The sequence below is a fragment of the Lichenostomus cassidix genome, chromosome 20, assembly GCF_008360975.1.
Source record: "Lichenostomus cassidix isolate B80296 chromosome 20, HeHo_3.0, whole genome shotgun sequence".
Lineage (NCBI taxonomy): Eukaryota > Metazoa > Chordata > Aves > Passeriformes > Meliphagidae > Lichenostomus > Lichenostomus cassidix.
Genome location: NC_139500.1, coordinates 939,958 through 956,948, shown reverse-complemented (window position 1 = coordinate 956,948; position 16,991 = coordinate 939,958). Strand labels below are relative to the sequence as shown.

The window sequence follows — 16,991 nt, the reverse complement described above, 5'->3', positions numbered from 1 at the left end:
TAAAAGTGTAAGGAGAAGGTTTGCACCAGGCAGTGCAAGCCAAATTGTCATAATCACATAATGGATCCACAATCACAAGCATGACCTTCAGACACTGAAGTTTTTAACAACTGATGTCTGTCAGATATTATGTTTATTGTCTTTAGTGATGATAATTTGTTTGATTTCAGACTGGCTATAGTTGTGTGAGGCAATGAAGAGCAGGCAGTGCCCCACTGGTGAGGTCTGGAGCCCTGTCCAGGCTGCCAGAGCCCACAAACAGCTGAGGGAAGCAGAAGTTGGTGCAGTTTTTGCAGAAACACAACCAGGAGAAAGTGTCTCCTATCCCACTGCCCATTCACAGTTGGAGCACTGCAAACTTCAGGGAAACATGAATACTTTACTCCAGCAAGGGTTCCCCAAGCAGACCTCTTGGAGATGCCAGCATAAAAACATGGCTACTAATTTAAAGCACAAAACACGAGCAGAAATATTTTGCAAGAAGTCAGTGAGTCATATTTTCCTCATAAAATTGTTGAAACAATTGTGCCCAGAAACAATTAAAGATGTGAGTAGGGCTGGAAAAGTTTAGCCCCAAACACAGACACCATTATTTTATTTGTAGAAGGTGAAGGTCATTTGGCTTGAGGAACATCCTCAGCTTCAGAGAGAGGGAACAGAAGATGCAGTTTGTGTGTCAAACAAACAGAGGAGCAGAGGAGCCCCAGCGTGCCTGGACACTTAGTGACACCAAAGGTTGAACACCAATAGTCTGGTATGGCAAATGGACCACTGAAACAGGGCCAAACAAACCTACTCCTTTCACCTGATGAAGTTCCTTTTTGACTTTGATTTCTGAGACCTGGAGTCTCAATCGTACAAATCACACATATTAAAAAGTCAGTGAGTCCCTGGCAGCTGGGAGGTGTGCTCAAGACTCAGAAACTTTATGAGACTTTGTCAAGACTCCATAATTTTTCCAGCAGTTTGGTGTTCCAGTTGCCCCTGGCAATAGACTCCTGTATTTTGGCCTGCTATTTCTGTGCTCTGCATTTGCAGCCCCTGGCTCACTGCTGTATTCACGTTCTGTGCTTTGGGGGAAGAGTGAAAGAGAGGAAGTTCCTCTGCTCCCCAGGGCATAATCCCTGCTTTGATGAGATTTGGACACATTGGCCTGCACAGCAGAGGTTACAGGTTGGAAGGCAAATTTGAACTGAGCTTTGTCAGAGGGTCCTTATCTGAGTCATTTCCACCCTGAGGGGAGGGTAGAATCTGAGATGTGTCCAGATGCTTTTTCTCAGGGGCACTTGTGTCATAGCTCAGCACTTTTATACAGACACTCCAGCTAGCAAACCCCTCTGTTTAAACAACTGCATTTATCAGTCTTTCTTACAAATAAAATGTTTTCTTGACATCCAACTTATGGTCTTCTGCTCAGAAGTGTGAAATGAGCCATAAGGTTTCTACATCACTACAAAAAATACATATGCAAGTGTGTACCAAGAGGTATTGATTTTGCTGTCATTATTTTGAATCAAGAAAGAGAGCCCCTTTAATGGTGCATTATTTAAATTCTCTTCATTCTCAAGGATTTGGGAAGATGTGCTTGTGAATTGTTTTTGAGAGGAGCAGTGCATTAGAGCACAACAGGACAGGGTCAGTGGCCTTGGGGACGGAGCGTTGGGCAGTCACAGAAAGCAAATGACCCCGAGGAGCTGAAATGCTTTTGGCCATGCCCATGTGAGGGCCGAGGCTTCTCTGCCTTCTACTGATTTGCAATGGTGCATCTTCTGGACATCCAGGATTACATCTGATTTATAAGTGCACAGGTCAGATCTAGGGAATTTGGGCAATTTAGTTCTTTCATTAGTTGAGTTTTGGGGGTCTGCACATTTCCAACATGGTCCTTCACATCTAGAGGTCAGTGCCACAGATTTTGCTTCAGGAGTCTTCTCATAATTTTCCACTTACTGTCCCCTGCCAAGGGTCTGCCTGGTTTTGTTTGTTCATATCTATGTGTTCCAGAGGCTTTCAGTCTCATGCTATGCAGGCTTTAGAGCAGCTGCTCTTGCATTTTCTTTCTCCTGTATACCCATGAACTGAGTTTCCCAGGTTAAAGAACTGAAAAATAGATCCTGGGAATCTGGCTTAGCCTTGATGAAGGATGTGGTCAATAACCACGAGGCTATTCCTTTTTATTTCTTCCTTTAACAGCTTGTTATGCAATTACATTTTTCAGTAAGTTGCATGCTTTTTTCAGGCTAATGATCCTTTTGATGGGGTGACAGTTCACAGACTTACAAACATCTCAAAACTAGAGGGAAGAATGGAAAATATTTTGAAACTTCAGCTGTGATATGATGCAAGTCCACGGTCTGATTAAGGGTGTTAAGGAGGATCTTTTCAAAGCAAGAGAATATATGTTTGATTAAAAGGTGGTGAAGGGGCACCTGAATTTTCCATGTAACAGATTTCTATGGATACTCCTGAGGCAGTGGAGTCAGGTGGAGTTGGCTCCTCTGAGCAGTGCAGTACCTGGCCATGCTCAGCAGCTCCTTGCACACTGGTGAGCTTGCAAAGCAGGTGTCCATTGGCTCAGATTTGTCATTGTCACATCTTGTTCTACATAGTTCTGCCTGTTTTTCCTAGGTGTATTGCTGAGCTTGGCACAGCCATAGAACAGGCAAGGAAATGGGAGTTTAGACCTCAGCCCAGGGAATGACTGAGCAGCTTCTCCTGGGCAGGCTGGCTCCCTGCAGGATCTCTGCTCCTGCAAGTCCAGGACAGCTCTTGTTCCTGCTTTGGTAGGTGATGCTGCCGAAGGTGTAGCCACTGGCAATAATTCCCTGGACTTGTAGACTTGCCCAGAATTAGCAAAATAGTCTTGAATCCCCTTCCTCTTGGGAAGTGTATTGAACCATTCAGTTCTTCACAGGCAGGGAGGAGGTTGCTCTCCAAGTTGATGGCAGAGCCAGGGAAAGAGTCTTACACTGACATTTCTGGGCTTGTAGTCTGACTTATGGTAGCCATGCAGGAGGGATAATATCAGGCACAGGGGCTGAGTGCAGAGCTCCTTTCCAGCTTCCACTCTGATGGAACACATTCTGTAATACAGAGCACATTCTGTAATATGGGACAAACTTCTGCATGGAGCATACACAGCTCCTTCTTGGAGTTTGTACTTCTCTCTCCAGACACATCCTCCAGCTTTTTGTTATACCCAGATTTACTCACTTGTGGTGTTTACATTACACCAGCTTGAGGGGGGAAGGAAGGGAATTTTTCTGTATATGAACTGTCTGGGTGATTTTCTACAGCTGCTTTGAAGGATATGTCTGTTACTTATATTGGGACTTGGATTCTATAGACATATGGCAGAGAACACAATTCTCCAAAAAGCAAAAGAGTTTGACTGATGGAAAACAAGAGAGCAATCCAAGAGAAACCTTGCCAGAGGAGGAGCGTGAACCTGAAATTTACTGTTGAAACCAGACTTCTGCCTTGGGCTTAAGCACCACACAGCCAATTCTACCATTGACTGCAGCGTGGCTCTGCACAGATGCAAGGAGCTGCTTTTTGGACCTGACTAAGTCTGGAGCTTAAGTATCGTTCTGGCATCCACATTGATTTGGAAATACACAGGTTGGCCTGGACTCCTGAAGCAGTGGGACAATTACAGGATTTTTAAAAAGTCAGAAGTGTAGAGAGGCTCTGAATTGAGGCTATTCTGGCTTTTGCATAGTGAGTTTGTAAAATCAATCAGAAATTGAAGAGGGCATGAGAGATTTCATTTTAGACTATTCAATCCTTTATTAATTGTACAGTGGATGGCAACAGAGGAAACGTGAATTGCAGACAAGTCTTTTTTTTCCATTTATTCTGCTGTGTGTTGTTTTGACTTTCCACTTCCATGCAGATCACCACTTGTAGCAGCACAAGACCTGCCAAGAAGGTTTGGCCTCATCTGTTTTTCTGTTTTATTCCAGGAGCCAGCAGCTTTGCTGAGTGGGAGCCATGTCGGTCAAGCTCACATTTGTGTCCCCAGGGGATGGGGGTGGCATCAGCAGGAGCTGCTCCTTCACTGGGTTCAGCACTGTGCAGAGCAGGAAACTGGCGTAAGTAACACCCAAACCACAGCACCTGATCCTTGGGCAACAGCCTGGGAGTGCATCGACCTGGGGCAGCTTGATGGAGATGTTGTTCCTTAACTTCCACCTAAAACTGTCATTGCACTGATAAATAGCTGTGCTTCCCAGACTGTCCCACTGCTGTTCACACTGCACTGCAGGGACAGCTGGGGACAGAGGGGGTGTTCCAGGCTCTTAACAGTCCCCATTTCTGCTGGAAAAATGGAAAAATGAAGGGCTGCAGCCCTTCCTGCTGACAGCCAAGTAAGAACTGCTGAGAACTGACTAAACCTGCGGAATTGCGACAGTAATTAAAAATGTGCTAGACCTGGGCATGTTAATGGTGAATCCTGGCAAAATCTGTGACTGAGCCCAGGCCAGATCCTCCCGGAGTTATTGAGGCAGAGCAGCACTCTGTGGGAGGAAGGGCTGCGTTCTGGCAGTGCCACAAGGGAGGGAAAGGGAGGAGTCAAACAGGCCAAGAGGCCACTGCAAATTCCCTGCTCAGCACCAGCCCAGAATTCAGTCTTCAGCTGGGCTCTGTAATTGCAGAACCATCCTGCACTGATTTCCCCATTTTTTTTTTTCATAATTTTTTGGGCAGCATTGCTTCATGTAGTAACTGCAGCTTTTCCACCAGAAATGCTCTTGTGCTTTTTTCTGAATTTAGCAATCCCTGTAAATCCCTGTAAATCTTGAGTGCTTTTAGAAGATATGACCTATAAATGGAAAATTAATATGATCTCTGACTGCCAGTGCATGCTAGAGCAATAACAAAGTGAATAATTTAGCAGCACCATATAGGAGTGTTGGGAAGTGTGCCTCCAGGAGTATTGTATTCAAAAAATCCTGTTTTCTATCAGTAAAATACCTGACTCATGTAATGAAATACCTTTTCAAAGAACCAGATGACTGAATTAAACTTTTAGTTAAACACAACATGGTAAAGTATAAGCAAAAAATGAAATCCCTGTATGATTGTGATGCAATTGAGAATTCTTCCATTTGAATAAATTAATTTGTCGGTGAAAGTGAAAATTAATATTACCCCTAGCAGAGATCAGACATCTAAAATCACACCAACTGCCAGGATCTGGGGGAAAACTCTGACAGATTATATAAACAGGCTTGAGCTCCAGTCCAGAGTGGGAGTTCTAGCAGGGAAAGGATCTACCAGGAGCAGTGGTGAGCAGTTGCTTCTCCAACAGGCACCAGACAGAAGAGTTCATATACCCCTTAAGGTTATCCTCTTACCTCTAGCTGCAAGGGTTTCCTGACCGATTGCCTCTCTTTATGCATTTTTATGATGTTGTTTTTCATTATTTAAGTGTTTGGCCAGATAGTTTTGTTCAGGAATCACTACAGTAAGGAAGATTTCTGCACTAGCACTCAGTCACAGCCCAGTGAACATGAGAGCCTGCCCTGGCATAGACTAGAAATTTTTTAATCACCCTTTCCTAACTTATCTCTCCCCCAGGCACTGTTGCAAAACTCAGCATGAGCTTGCAGGGGCCCTGTGCAAGGTCTGTCCAAAGGATGACACACAAATCAGGCCCACATGGACATTCTTGAGCAGATGCTAAATATACTTTTGCTTTTCTTTAGCAACTTCTCCTTGAGTGTCTCCGTCAGACACACGAGTTCGTGCTTCCCCACAATGGTCTGCACAGGAAGTAAATATTATTACTGTTATCTATATAGTGGGCAATCTGATACTTAAATTATCAAGTTCATAAGGGAAAGCAGCAACAGAGCATTCAGCTTTTAGCTAGTGGCCCTACAGGCCATGTCAGCTACTTAACTTTTTAATGAAGTATATGAAAATGGGATTCTAAACACCAGTGCTCTAATGGGCTGCAGCAGTCAGTGGGAGATGCTGAGGGAAAGGGAGAGTGGGAAATCCCAGCCTGTCCTTGTGCAGCACTTAGAGACTGTGCTTTCAGCTGAAGAGAACTCATTTCCAGAATTTAGGATCTGCGCTCCAAAAATATGAAGGTAAATTCCAAAATTAAACAAAACCCAGGAGTAATTTGGGCTGTTAAATTTCAAAATAGAATTATCGTGTCTCTTCTATATGGTATCTTGCTAATTAGAGTACTCTAGAGCATGGAATTAAATGCTATTTCTTCTTAGCATGAAAGAATTTTAAGCCATGAGCCCTCTAGGAGACTCTTTCAAATGCTGCTATTGGCTAGACTGTCCCTTCCAATGTTATTCCTGTTGAAACTCTCTCACTTTGCATGGAATACTAGAAGATACATTATCATAATAAAGAAAAGTAATATTAATGCAGGTTTCTAATTTAACAGTTATGTTCCTTATTATAGGTAACCTGAGCTCCAAATGGTTTGGTTAATTAATACTTTACATTAAGGCATCATAAAAAACTAAGATAATCAATGGTGTGATGAAATCAAGTATCCACTAATGTTTGGCAACACCTAGTTTATCAGATTTTTCTCAGACCATGTGTTAAAAAATGGAGTTAAATAGAATTTAGGACGAGGATGATTAAAGTAGTTACTCAAGGGCTTCTCTAATAGGATTAGGGACAGTCTCAGGTGTATTGGGTTTGGGCTTTAATCACCCAGCACAGTAATCTCCTTAGGCCTCCAGTTACATGCCTGGAACTGAAACCAGGCAGTGCTCAACTGAAGTTCAGAATTTCTCCAGGTGAGTTGAATTTAGGATGGAAATTGTAGGGAAGGTAGAAAGCTTTTCAGAGCAACTGGCTGGCTTGGCTTCGCTTGGCTTGGCTTGTTTTGGTAGAATGGGAAACTTCTTTGGGTAATGTTATTTTAGAGGCTTTGCTTAGAGGGATTATTAGCAAACCTATATAAAAATAGCTAAGACTTAGAGGTGTATATAGACAGAGGTAAGCTAGGCAGGAATTATTTGCAGAGAGCTCATTTTCTGCTTTAAAGATGTCTGTAACTGATGGTTCAGGGTGTTCTAACTCATTAGGTTGGCACAAAAAATTCTGTGTGGGGGACTTCTGTTAGGAACAATATTTAATTTTGATTTTGCTGTGCCCAGGCTGTGCACAGGCTCTGGGCTCTGCCCTGCTGGGCACACAGAGACAGCACTGGGAGCTTTCTGCTATCTGCCTAAGGCTCCTCATGTGCCCTAAAGCTTAGTGATTTTGAGTCAGTGTATGTGGGACTGGATAGAACTTGCTGCCTGGAGTTCTGTGGCTCAGGCCTCTCTCTTCTCCCAAGTGATGAGGTTTGCAACTTTCCTGTATTTCTTTTCTCTCTCTACAGCAAGTCCCTCAGCAGAAGTTCAGTGAGATCAAGGATGTCACTGAGACCCCCCAAGGCCTACAATTCCCTGCAGAAGGGTGCACTCATCTGGGATCCAAAGCCACTGCAGGTGAAGAAAATTTTTGAAGCTTTGAAGAAAGGACTTAAGTAAGGATTTTTCAATATTATAATTTGCCTTACCTAGTCATGCTGCTTAAGTCTGTGTGTCACTGTGCTCTGTCTGCATGTGGCATCTCTGAACACGTGTGGTGACTTCCCCAAACCTGGGACCTTGCAAAACAAGTTTCATTCACTCTCAGACAGTCTATTTGCAAACAAAGTGCTCTGATGTTTTTGTTTGTTCCTGGTTTGTTACACTGTAAAAGGTCAGTGACAGCGAGAGATTCAGCTGAGCTCTTGTGGGGAAGAGGGGCTTTCAGGACAGGGTGGCAGTGCAGGGATGGGACAGCTAGAGCTGGGGAGTGATTGGCAAAAAGTTTCTGGAGAGGGCACTGCGTGGAGTTTGCTTTGATTTAAAAAGCTAACTTAAAATTGAGTCTGAAAATGAGGGTGTACCCTGCAAAGACAGAGTGGGCAGGCTGGTTCATCAACCACTTCTATTCTCCCTGTGCTAATTACTGAACACTTACAGAGTGAGCTGTTCTAGGAGCGTGTCAGGATGCCTTTTTTTTTTTTCTTTCTTTTAATAGAATTGAACTCTGGAGTTCAAAAGCACTCTGTGATCTGTGGGTGTCTTGTAAGGGAAAGGTCTAAGCAGGTACCCCTGAAAACTTCAGGTTTTTGATTTCCCAGAACATCCTGAGTCTATTATAATAGGAACTTCATTTAGACCCTGCAGCTGCTATCAGAAGACAGAATACCTTTCCCTGGGTTTGTAAACCCTGTAGCTCTTTCTGCTGGCATCCTGCTAACAGTTCCTGCATGTGTTCCTGCTGTCCTCCATATTTTGCTACTGAATTCATTTTGCTCATAGTTTGCTTTCTTAAGCAAAGAACATAAAATGCACTGTAGTAACACTTTATAAAGTCAGATGTGTCACGTTTTTAGCCCAATAAAAGACTATGAAGTCTTAGCCCTAAAAATATCCACCAATGTCTTATTAGAGGATTTAGATTTAAAAGAAACAATGAAACCAAATGTTTTTCCAGAGTTGAGAATTTATCTGAGCTTAGGGAGGAGAATCTATAAAGTGTCTCAGAATTTGTTCCCAGTTTTGCAGTGAGTGCTGCATGATCAGCCTCCTGCCAAAAGTGAGTGGCTGACTAATTGACTGAAGTAACCTCCAGAAAACAACTGTATCAAATAGCAAGGCAAAGGCCAAATTTTAAGTAAATGCAGACTAAGTCCCCTCGGTGCTGGAGTGACTTGAATTTTTAGTGCAGAACATATTTTACGTGCTTGCTTCTTTATAGCTATAGAAAGTAACTCTTTATTCTGTTAACCATCTGGGTGCCACTCCATTCAGCTGATAATTATAACATACCTAAATCTAACAGTGATGAAGCTTTTCTAAAAGGTAAATGAATGCTTTCCTGCCTGCAGGCTTGGCTGCTTCTGCACTGAGCTGTTACTGGGCTGGTGTTAAGAGCAAACAGCTGAAGGCTGCAGACATGGGATGTCTAGGGGGACTTGGTTTTGGAACAGTAAGAAAATGAAATGCATCAAAGCAAATGTGAAGAAGTGTAGCTGTCTAAAATGAAGTTATTTTGACTGCTCAGAGACTGTGTCTAATAGTATGGTATTTACCAGGTGATTCTGGTTCCCTTTTAAACATTAGAGGAAAAAGTTACCTAAGTCTGCTCTATATTAAAAGCAAAGTTGGAAGAAGATGGTCTCAGCTGAAAAAGTTTAAGGCCCTTTGGAAACTTGTAAGGCACAACCCATGCATGCAAGCAGCTCTGGAGAAGCCAACTGGCACCAAGTGCTTCACACCTTGCAAAATGGTTCTCATTCTGGAAAAAGGAATAGTTGCATTAAGAAATGACCTCAATATGGTCTTCAGCTCTGTTTGCTAAAGCACTGAGTGGCATCTGCCCTCCCTTACCTGTGCAGTGCTCCTGTGAGCTTGGTTTTGTAGTGCAATAATTTCAAGTCTTGGACTCTCTAAGATGCAGTTTGTTGGTGAGTTCTTCCTCCTCAGTAACTGTAAGCAGAGACTTCCTCAACAAATGAACCATTCTCTCTGCCTTACAGGGAAGGGTCAGGTAGGAGTAGTAAAGAAATCTGAGGAGGAGATCTGTGATTTATGTTTGTGTTAGCACTTGATATTCTCCTCCTAAATCCCTTGTAACATTCTGCTGAAAACACATCCCCAAATAATCTTTAATGAATGTACCAGGAGAATCTAACAGTGAGCTTTCTTTCTCTCCAGTGAATACCTGGAAGCACATCAGGCTGAGTTGGATTATCTCTCTGATCGACACAAAGACACAAAAAGGAACTCTAGATTGGTAAGGTGCTATTAATGTTAAATACTTAAATACAGTCACAAAAGTAGGTGCTTTCTCCCACCTGGGACTCCCAGGGATTGTCCAGTTCAAACACTGAGGTGGGATCCAGCAAAGCATCACAATCAGAAATTCCCCAAGCAAGGTAGCCCTAGATGTGAGAATTTAACTTTGGATTTCTCATTTTCAATATCCAGCAGTGTTCTTCAGATCATGTTCATTTACTGGGATGTATCTTGTACAAGATCTCCTTGTGTCTGCTCAGTGAGCAGTGTTTGTAACATTAATTCAGTGTAAATTAAGATATTACTTGTGAGTCTTGCAGTGCAGATGAAAGTATCATTAATATGTACAAATACAGGTGTTCTCCTCTTCAGCCTGTGCTGTTTCTCTTTCAGGCTTTCTACTATGACCTGGATAAGGTAAGGCTGTTGGGGATGAGATGGAATGTTGCAAATAGAGGAAAATGGATGATGTGTCTGCTGTGTTACTTAATGACACATTTAGGAAATAATTTTTTACATCCCTTTCTCTCCCTCTACCCTCTTCAAAAGCAAATCCGCTCTGTGGAGAGATACATCAGAAAACTGGAGTTTCACATAAGCAAGGTAAGGGGTTTGTACCTTGTACCTGTAAGTGATCTACCTGCATGGAAAACACTTTGATTATAACTCTTCTGAAGGGGAGAATGCTGGGGACTTGCTGAAAGCTGTAGCCACTCTTTACAGAAAGAGGGGATTTTTATTTATTTATTTTCCTGAATGGTTCTATTCAGGCTGAATGTTGGGCACGACCCAGCCTGAGTTTTCCTGTGAAAACAGTTTGTATACTCTGCCAGTTTATTCAGAAAATGCTGCTCTGGGAAGCCTGATGTGTTCTCCCCCCTTCCCACGAGGGGCAGTTGTGGGATGTGTGTCTGCTGTCTGCCTGTGCTTCCAAAGGCTGGAGCCTCTCCTCTGGCACAGCTAACACTGCAGGGGTTTGAGTCTGTGTGGAGGGAATTGGTTTCCTGCTCTGCAATTCTTGTGAGCAAAGTTTTGCTCTCCTCCTTGTCTTCTAGTCTGGTAAAAGCACAGCTGGTTATATTCCTGAAAAAAATCATGGGATATTGAGGAGCAAACCATTGCACTCTGTCTGTAAAATGCAGGAGCTGCAGCATTCTGTAGTGCTCTGACAGAGGGATTTGGTTTGGTTGTTGTTGGTTTTTTTTTCCACGAAACACTGTTTATATTCCTTTCCAAAACTCCTTCAAACTATGCCAGGGTAATTCCAGTTCCTTCTTTTCTGTGTTCCAAAGGTAGAAGAGCTCTATGAGGCTTACTGCATCCAGTGCAGGCTGCGGGATGGAGCCACCAACATGAAACAGGCCTTCTCCCTGTCTCCTGCCACCAAAGCCTCCAGGGAGAGCCTGGTGGAGCTTTACAAAAACGTCCAGGAGTGTACAGAGGTAGGAAATTCTGCACACTTGTAACCGGGACCTGACTGTTCCTTCCCAAAAAATTTACTGGGAGCTGCTGCTGGCTTTTTTTTAATGGTGTAGGCTAAAAACTTAACATGTGTGAATAAAATACAGGCACATTATATGAAAAATCCCTAATACTGGTGTCTCTTATGACTTCCACTGGAAGTGTGGTGTGAGAATTGAAGAAGGAATAAGCTATGCTATTTTTATAAAGCCAGTAATGGAAGGCAACTGGCAGTGAGGAGCTCAAGGAGTTCCACTCTCCTGTGGAAGATTTCCTATCTTACAGAATCCATTCATATTACTTTTATCTGCCTTTACTGGTGAAAATGTTTCTGTGCCCTTTTGAAAAAATTAAGAGATGAAGTCCTTTAAAAGAAATGGCATGTGTGGGAAAGCAGCTAGCCTGCACTACTTGGCAGTGCTGGTGACTGCAGTGCTTCTTTCAGGACATGTGCTTCATAGAGGGAGCATTGGAGGTCCACTTGGGAGAGTTTCATGTGAAGATGAAAGGTAGGTTCTTTCTCCTTTCCTTCAAGCCTCATTTATTGGTTTGGGGTTTCTGTGTAGCAATCTGATCCACTGAGATCAGATTGAGAGTACAATTATTCAAGGAGACCTTGAATAGAATTTTGGGAAATTTCTTTTTGCTTCAGTATTATAAAACAGACCTGCCGTGTTATTTTATATTTGACTACAAAGCAGACAAGCTTTCTTTCCTTGTCCTGTTAAGAGTGTGCCGGGCTGGTGGTGTGGCTTCTGCACAGAGCTGAGGACAAGAGGGGTTGTTCCCCAGATAGTAATTTGATTTATTGCAAGCTGAGGTGTTGGGACTTTGTAAAACTCTACAGATATTGGGAGTTTTCCTTCTCTTTTCAGGGCTCGTGGGCTTTGCACGTCTCTGCCCAGGGGACCAGTATGAGGTGCAGTATACAACACATTTATGTATTTTGTTCTTTATTTTTCTGGAGTGAATGTGCATTAGCAGCACAGGGGGCAGGGGTGGAACATGGGGAGCAGGAGCCAGAGTGTGATAAAACCACTGTGTTGTGAGAACAGTGCACTGGCACATCCACTGTGCCCTCAGAGGCTGGGGAGGGACAGAGGGGGTTGGATTGATTTGGATGTTGTGGGAGAGTTTTAATGATGCCAGTGATTGCCTATCAAAGCCAGCTGCCAGGGCTTTGCCTTCAGAGCTGCCCTGGACTCAAGGAGCAGTGGCTGCCTGGTCCTTGGAAGTTTGCCCTTGGCAGGATTTGAATGCATCTCAGTGTCTTACTGGGTGCTCTCCTGCTTCTAACCTTTCCCAGTGAATCCCAGTGGCCCTGCTCTTCCAGCAGCACCCCTCCTGCAGTGCAGTGTGGTTTGCAGCTCTTCTGCAGTGGGTGGGATGTGGCATTTGGTGCTGACTTCAAGGGTTAAAACCTGCAACCCCAATTCCTGTCTCCAATTTTCTGGCTGTATCCAAGCTCCCAGTGTGCAGTGGTCAAGGGGGGTGGATTTGCTTCTGTGGAACAGGAGCAGTGTGGGACCTGTGGACTGAAAGGAATAGTCTGGGAAATGCTGGCCCAACATCCTCTTTTCTTTGTGGTTTCCAGGTGTTTATGCGACTGGGGCGCCAAAAATGGAGGCTGAAAGGCAAAATTGAGACTGATGACAGCCAAACATGGGATGAGGAAGAAAAGATTTTTATACCCAATCTCCATGAGAAGTTTGAAATCAAGGTGTGGTGTATAATGGTTGGATTGGAATCACTGGGTTAACAGGTCTTCTGCTACTCCCCTCTTAGGCTACCAAGGGTTTCTCAAAATTCTTAAATAGTTTTCTTTTTCTGACTACATAAGAAATGGTAGTTAATCAATGTTCTGCCTAGTGAAGGGACATTACTTCTGTTTGTCCTTTGCTCCTGGCACTTGTAACTGTATTAATGCAATGATTTCCCATGTTCTGGGGCCTGGGATATGTAGTTGTGTTTTGGTTTTTTTAAGAAATGTCCTAGAGGAATATCTGGGAATTTCTAGGATAAAGCCAGGATATGGAGACATAGAGATGTATGTAGATATTATTCTTATCACCCATGTGGATATTAAGTACCTGCAGTGCTGCTCTCTATTGAAGGAGAGAAATTCCTGTATGGAAAACCCACCAGTGGTTCTGACACTGCCCTGGCAGGTGGGGTTAATCCTTGAGCAGCATTTCCACTGCAGTCTGGCATCAGCCATGGGCTGGACTCTGCACCATGACTCCTGTCAGCCTGAAAGGAGCTGAGACTGAAGGCTGTGCTGGATTCTGTCCTACTGGGAAACTGTGCCAGTGCAGCCCTTTGGGCTCTGGCAGCCTGTTAAAGCAGCTCTTGCAGAGTTTCCCTCCCCTGGCAGCAGGAACTGGGTTACACAGGAGACACTCTGGCATCTTGCCAGCCCTGCCTTTAGAAATTGGTTTATAAGGTGGTTTTTCACTTTCACTGCACAATGAGGATCAGGTGAGAAGCTAATTCAGATCCCTGTTTTACCATAATTGCTGTAAAACCTTGTATTACTTTGTGTGACAATGACAGTTTTACTCTTTATGTCAGCTTACAAAAGTCTACTGACAAATGTCTTCCACACCTCCTGCTCTTTCCACTTTGTGCTTAATAATCTGTGCCCAGTATAAATACATAGCAGGTTTAAAAAAAATAAATGCTGTAGTGCTCTGTGTGTCCCCAGCTCCTGGAACCCCTTCCCTTTTTGCCAGCCTCCTGTGAGCTATTCCTTGTGGGGACAGTGGCTCACAGCAGTTTGGGAGTGCAGGACTGAGTGTCCAAGGTTGGTTTGTTGTGGCTTCAGAGCAGATCTGCCCTGGGCTGTCCTCCTGCCCATGCAGGTGCCTTGGGGATGTCTGGTGAGATGGAATTGGATGTGTTTTCTGTCTCTGCAGGTGACAGAGCTGCGAGGCCTGGCCACTATCCTGGTTGGGGTGGTGACATGTGACAGCATCAACTTCTTCACCACCAAGCCCCAGGCAATCATTGTGGATGTAACTGAGCTGGGCACCATCAAGCTGCGGCTGGAGGTCCTCTGGAAGTAAGTACAGCCTCAAACAGAGCGCTAGAAAACATTGGAAATATTTAAAGGCTCCCAAGCATGTCACTGAGTTGGTACTACATCATGGTCCTCTTTCTGTCTGAGAGCAGGATAGCAAACAGCCCTGTGCTCCCTCACAGCAACCCCTGGGCCTGATGTGATGGTGGCACCAGCCTCAGGAAGGACAGGGGAAGGGAGAGAAGCTGTTCCTAGGACCTTCCAGCTCTTCCTTTGGTGTCACCACAGCCATGGGACAAGACCAGTAGCCTTACTTAGCTCTCTGCTCCTCACAATGAGCATTCAGTCTAACTCTAAGCAATGTATTGTGTCTACAAAACATGAAAAATAGTCATAAAGGTGATGAAATGAAATGGACAGTAGCGGTTTCTGGACACAATGAAAAAAATACACAGCTAAAATTTTAGGACAATCATTGTTACCAAGGCATGATTTGTTTAAAAAGCAGCTTTCCCAAAGCCTTGGCACCTTTGTATTTGCACTGTGAGTAGTTAAGGCCTGTTTGTGCACTCCAGGGAAGCTGCTTGCAGATGTACTTTTAAATAGCTGAGCATTGTCATGGTGCCTGTGATTTGTTAAAGTTTTATGTTTTAAATCTGTAATTTGATTTTTGTAGTGAATTACTGCTGTTATTAAAAGTAAATTCTCACTGTTGTGGATGGTGCACTGGCACTTATTCCTCCCTCCAGACTCAGCAGCACAGGGTTTTAAGGTAGTTCTGTTATTTCTGCCTCTGTTGCTCCCCATTGACAGATCCATCTGCAACAAATCAAGGCTTTTTAACCTGTTTCCACTTGCTGCTGTCCAGGGATTACATCAGCCCCTTAGTGAGGAGCCCTTAGTGAGGAGTTAAACAGGGGACACTGTCCAAATGTCCCTCTGCAGCCTTGGCTCTCCCCTGCCCTGCATGGCCTCTGAACACAGCTCTGGTGTCAGGAGCTCCTTGAAAGGCTACTGTGACCTGTGCATCCAGGAAAATCACAAACAGCTCTCGGGTTCCATTTCTGGGGCTGGGGAAAGAAAAGCTTTATTGATCACAGCATTTCCTGAGTGTCTCTTGTGTGTGTGCTGTGGTCCTTGACACTTGTACCTGCAGCTGGGCTGGAAAATATGTCTCAGCCACAGCATCTGAACATTATTTTCAAACATAAATTCCTTGAAGTCAATAAGAAATAAACTCACCTGGCAGAGTTTTGCCTGTCCCTGCTTGTGATGCTTTTTCCACCAGTTTATGGAGGATATGGAGCCTAGAAGAAATCACTTCTCTCTTGTTATCCCACAGCAGTGGCACTGACAGACAGAGTCCTTCATTCACTGCTGCTGGATCTATTCACTTCCTGTCCTCACAGTCAGTAACTTCCAGAATTAATCATGACATAAGTTGTTCTTACAAAAGAGCCGGATGAGGAAAACCCCTTCTGATTCTGGGATATTGCAAAGTTCCTCACAACCTGAATCTCCAAACTAAATTCTCTTTGGGGTGAAACTTTCTAGAAAAGTCCCATGCCAATGCTGCTGACACTTCCTGGCTGCAGCCTCCAGCTCAGAGTGCATCTTTGGGCTGGCAAGAGGAGCACATCTGTGGGATTTGGGACAGCATCACACAGCCCTTGGAGCTGGCAGGCTGAGCTGGGAGCAGGGCTGCTGGTGACTCATTTTCTTTGGGACTTAATCCCCTCCTTGGAATTTTTCAGTGCATGAGAGCTCCGGCTCTGTGTCTCTGCTGTGTTTAAGTTTTGTGAGACATGTTGAGATCCCACCAAGTGGATTCTCCAGAGCACTTCTGTGCAGAGCTGGCCTCTCCTCTCTGACTGTCTGTTTGCTGAGGTTGTTTACAGAAAAGAGAGGTTTTGTGGTGATAACTCAGGGTGTTTCTGTTTTCAAAGATAGAGCACTCAAAATAACAGCTGCTTTTTTTCTGATTTAAGAATAACTAAACAAATCCCTCTGATTTACCCAAAGTTCCCTGAGAGGCAAGCTTTCAGTCTAGACCTGCTTTGTGAGGAATCCAAATGTAGATCTCTCTTCTGCTTCTAAATGCATATTTTCTTTAAATAGGCCTCTGGTCTTGGGGGCTCAAACAAAAGAGCCTTCAGCTCCTTTATAGATTGTGCCATGAGGAGTGTGAATGAGCTTGGGGCCTTTGCAGGACGGCTTTTTTGGCCAGTTTGGCAAAAGGCTTTGGGTTTTTTGCCAACCTAAACAGCAGTCTGAATTCTGTGTCTCACATGCAGGATAAAGAGAGAGCTGTATGCTCTTTCAGAACTCCTGTAGCACCCTGCACTGGCATCCAAGGGCACCATCCAGTCAGAACCACTCTGTGACTCTGCTGTGAGCACTGCTGGCCTGGCTCACAAGGCTTCCTGGAGCAGGAGGACAAAACCTCAAGGGAGAGTGAAAAAGGAAATTCTGCTTTTTATTTTTGGATGCATACCTCCTGCCAGTCTTGCTCTTACAGATGAAAACTTAGGTGAATGTGCAGTTCCTCCTGCAGGCTCTTTAGGCTGTGATCCATTGGTGCTGAGCTAAGCTGGATAACCTGGAGATTGGTGCTTGTTGGGCTGGAAAGGGTGGGTGAAACTCTCTGCTAAACTGCATGGCCATTTCCTCTGGTTTAATGGGGGAAAGAA

At 44.1% G+C, this 16,991-nt stretch overlaps 1 protein-coding gene across 8 annotated transcripts in view; it reads left to right on the top strand.

The window, feature by feature from the left end:
- Positions 1-16,991, top strand: part of RIPOR3 (RIPOR family member 3) — a 49,488-nt gene that overhangs the window by 22,525 nt on the left and 9,972 nt on the right. For 5 of the 8 annotated variants that reach the window (XM_085079031.1, XM_085079027.1, XM_085079030.1 and 2 more), the window contains 10 exons: positions 3,966-4,094; positions 7,370-7,516; positions 9,741-9,819; positions 10,215-10,238; positions 10,371-10,424; positions 11,114-11,263; positions 11,728-11,791; positions 12,158-12,201; positions 12,877-13,002; positions 14,198-14,343. In XM_085079031.1, the coding sequence (XP_084935157.1) occupies positions 3,994-4,094; positions 7,370-7,516; positions 9,741-9,819; positions 10,215-10,238; positions 10,371-10,424; positions 11,114-11,263; positions 11,728-11,791; positions 12,158-12,201; positions 12,877-13,002; positions 14,198-14,343 (935 nt within the window). In that variant the 5' untranslated portion in view covers positions 3,966-3,993. The other 3 variants (XM_085079033.1, XM_085079032.1, XM_085079034.1) reach the window with 3 other exon arrangements.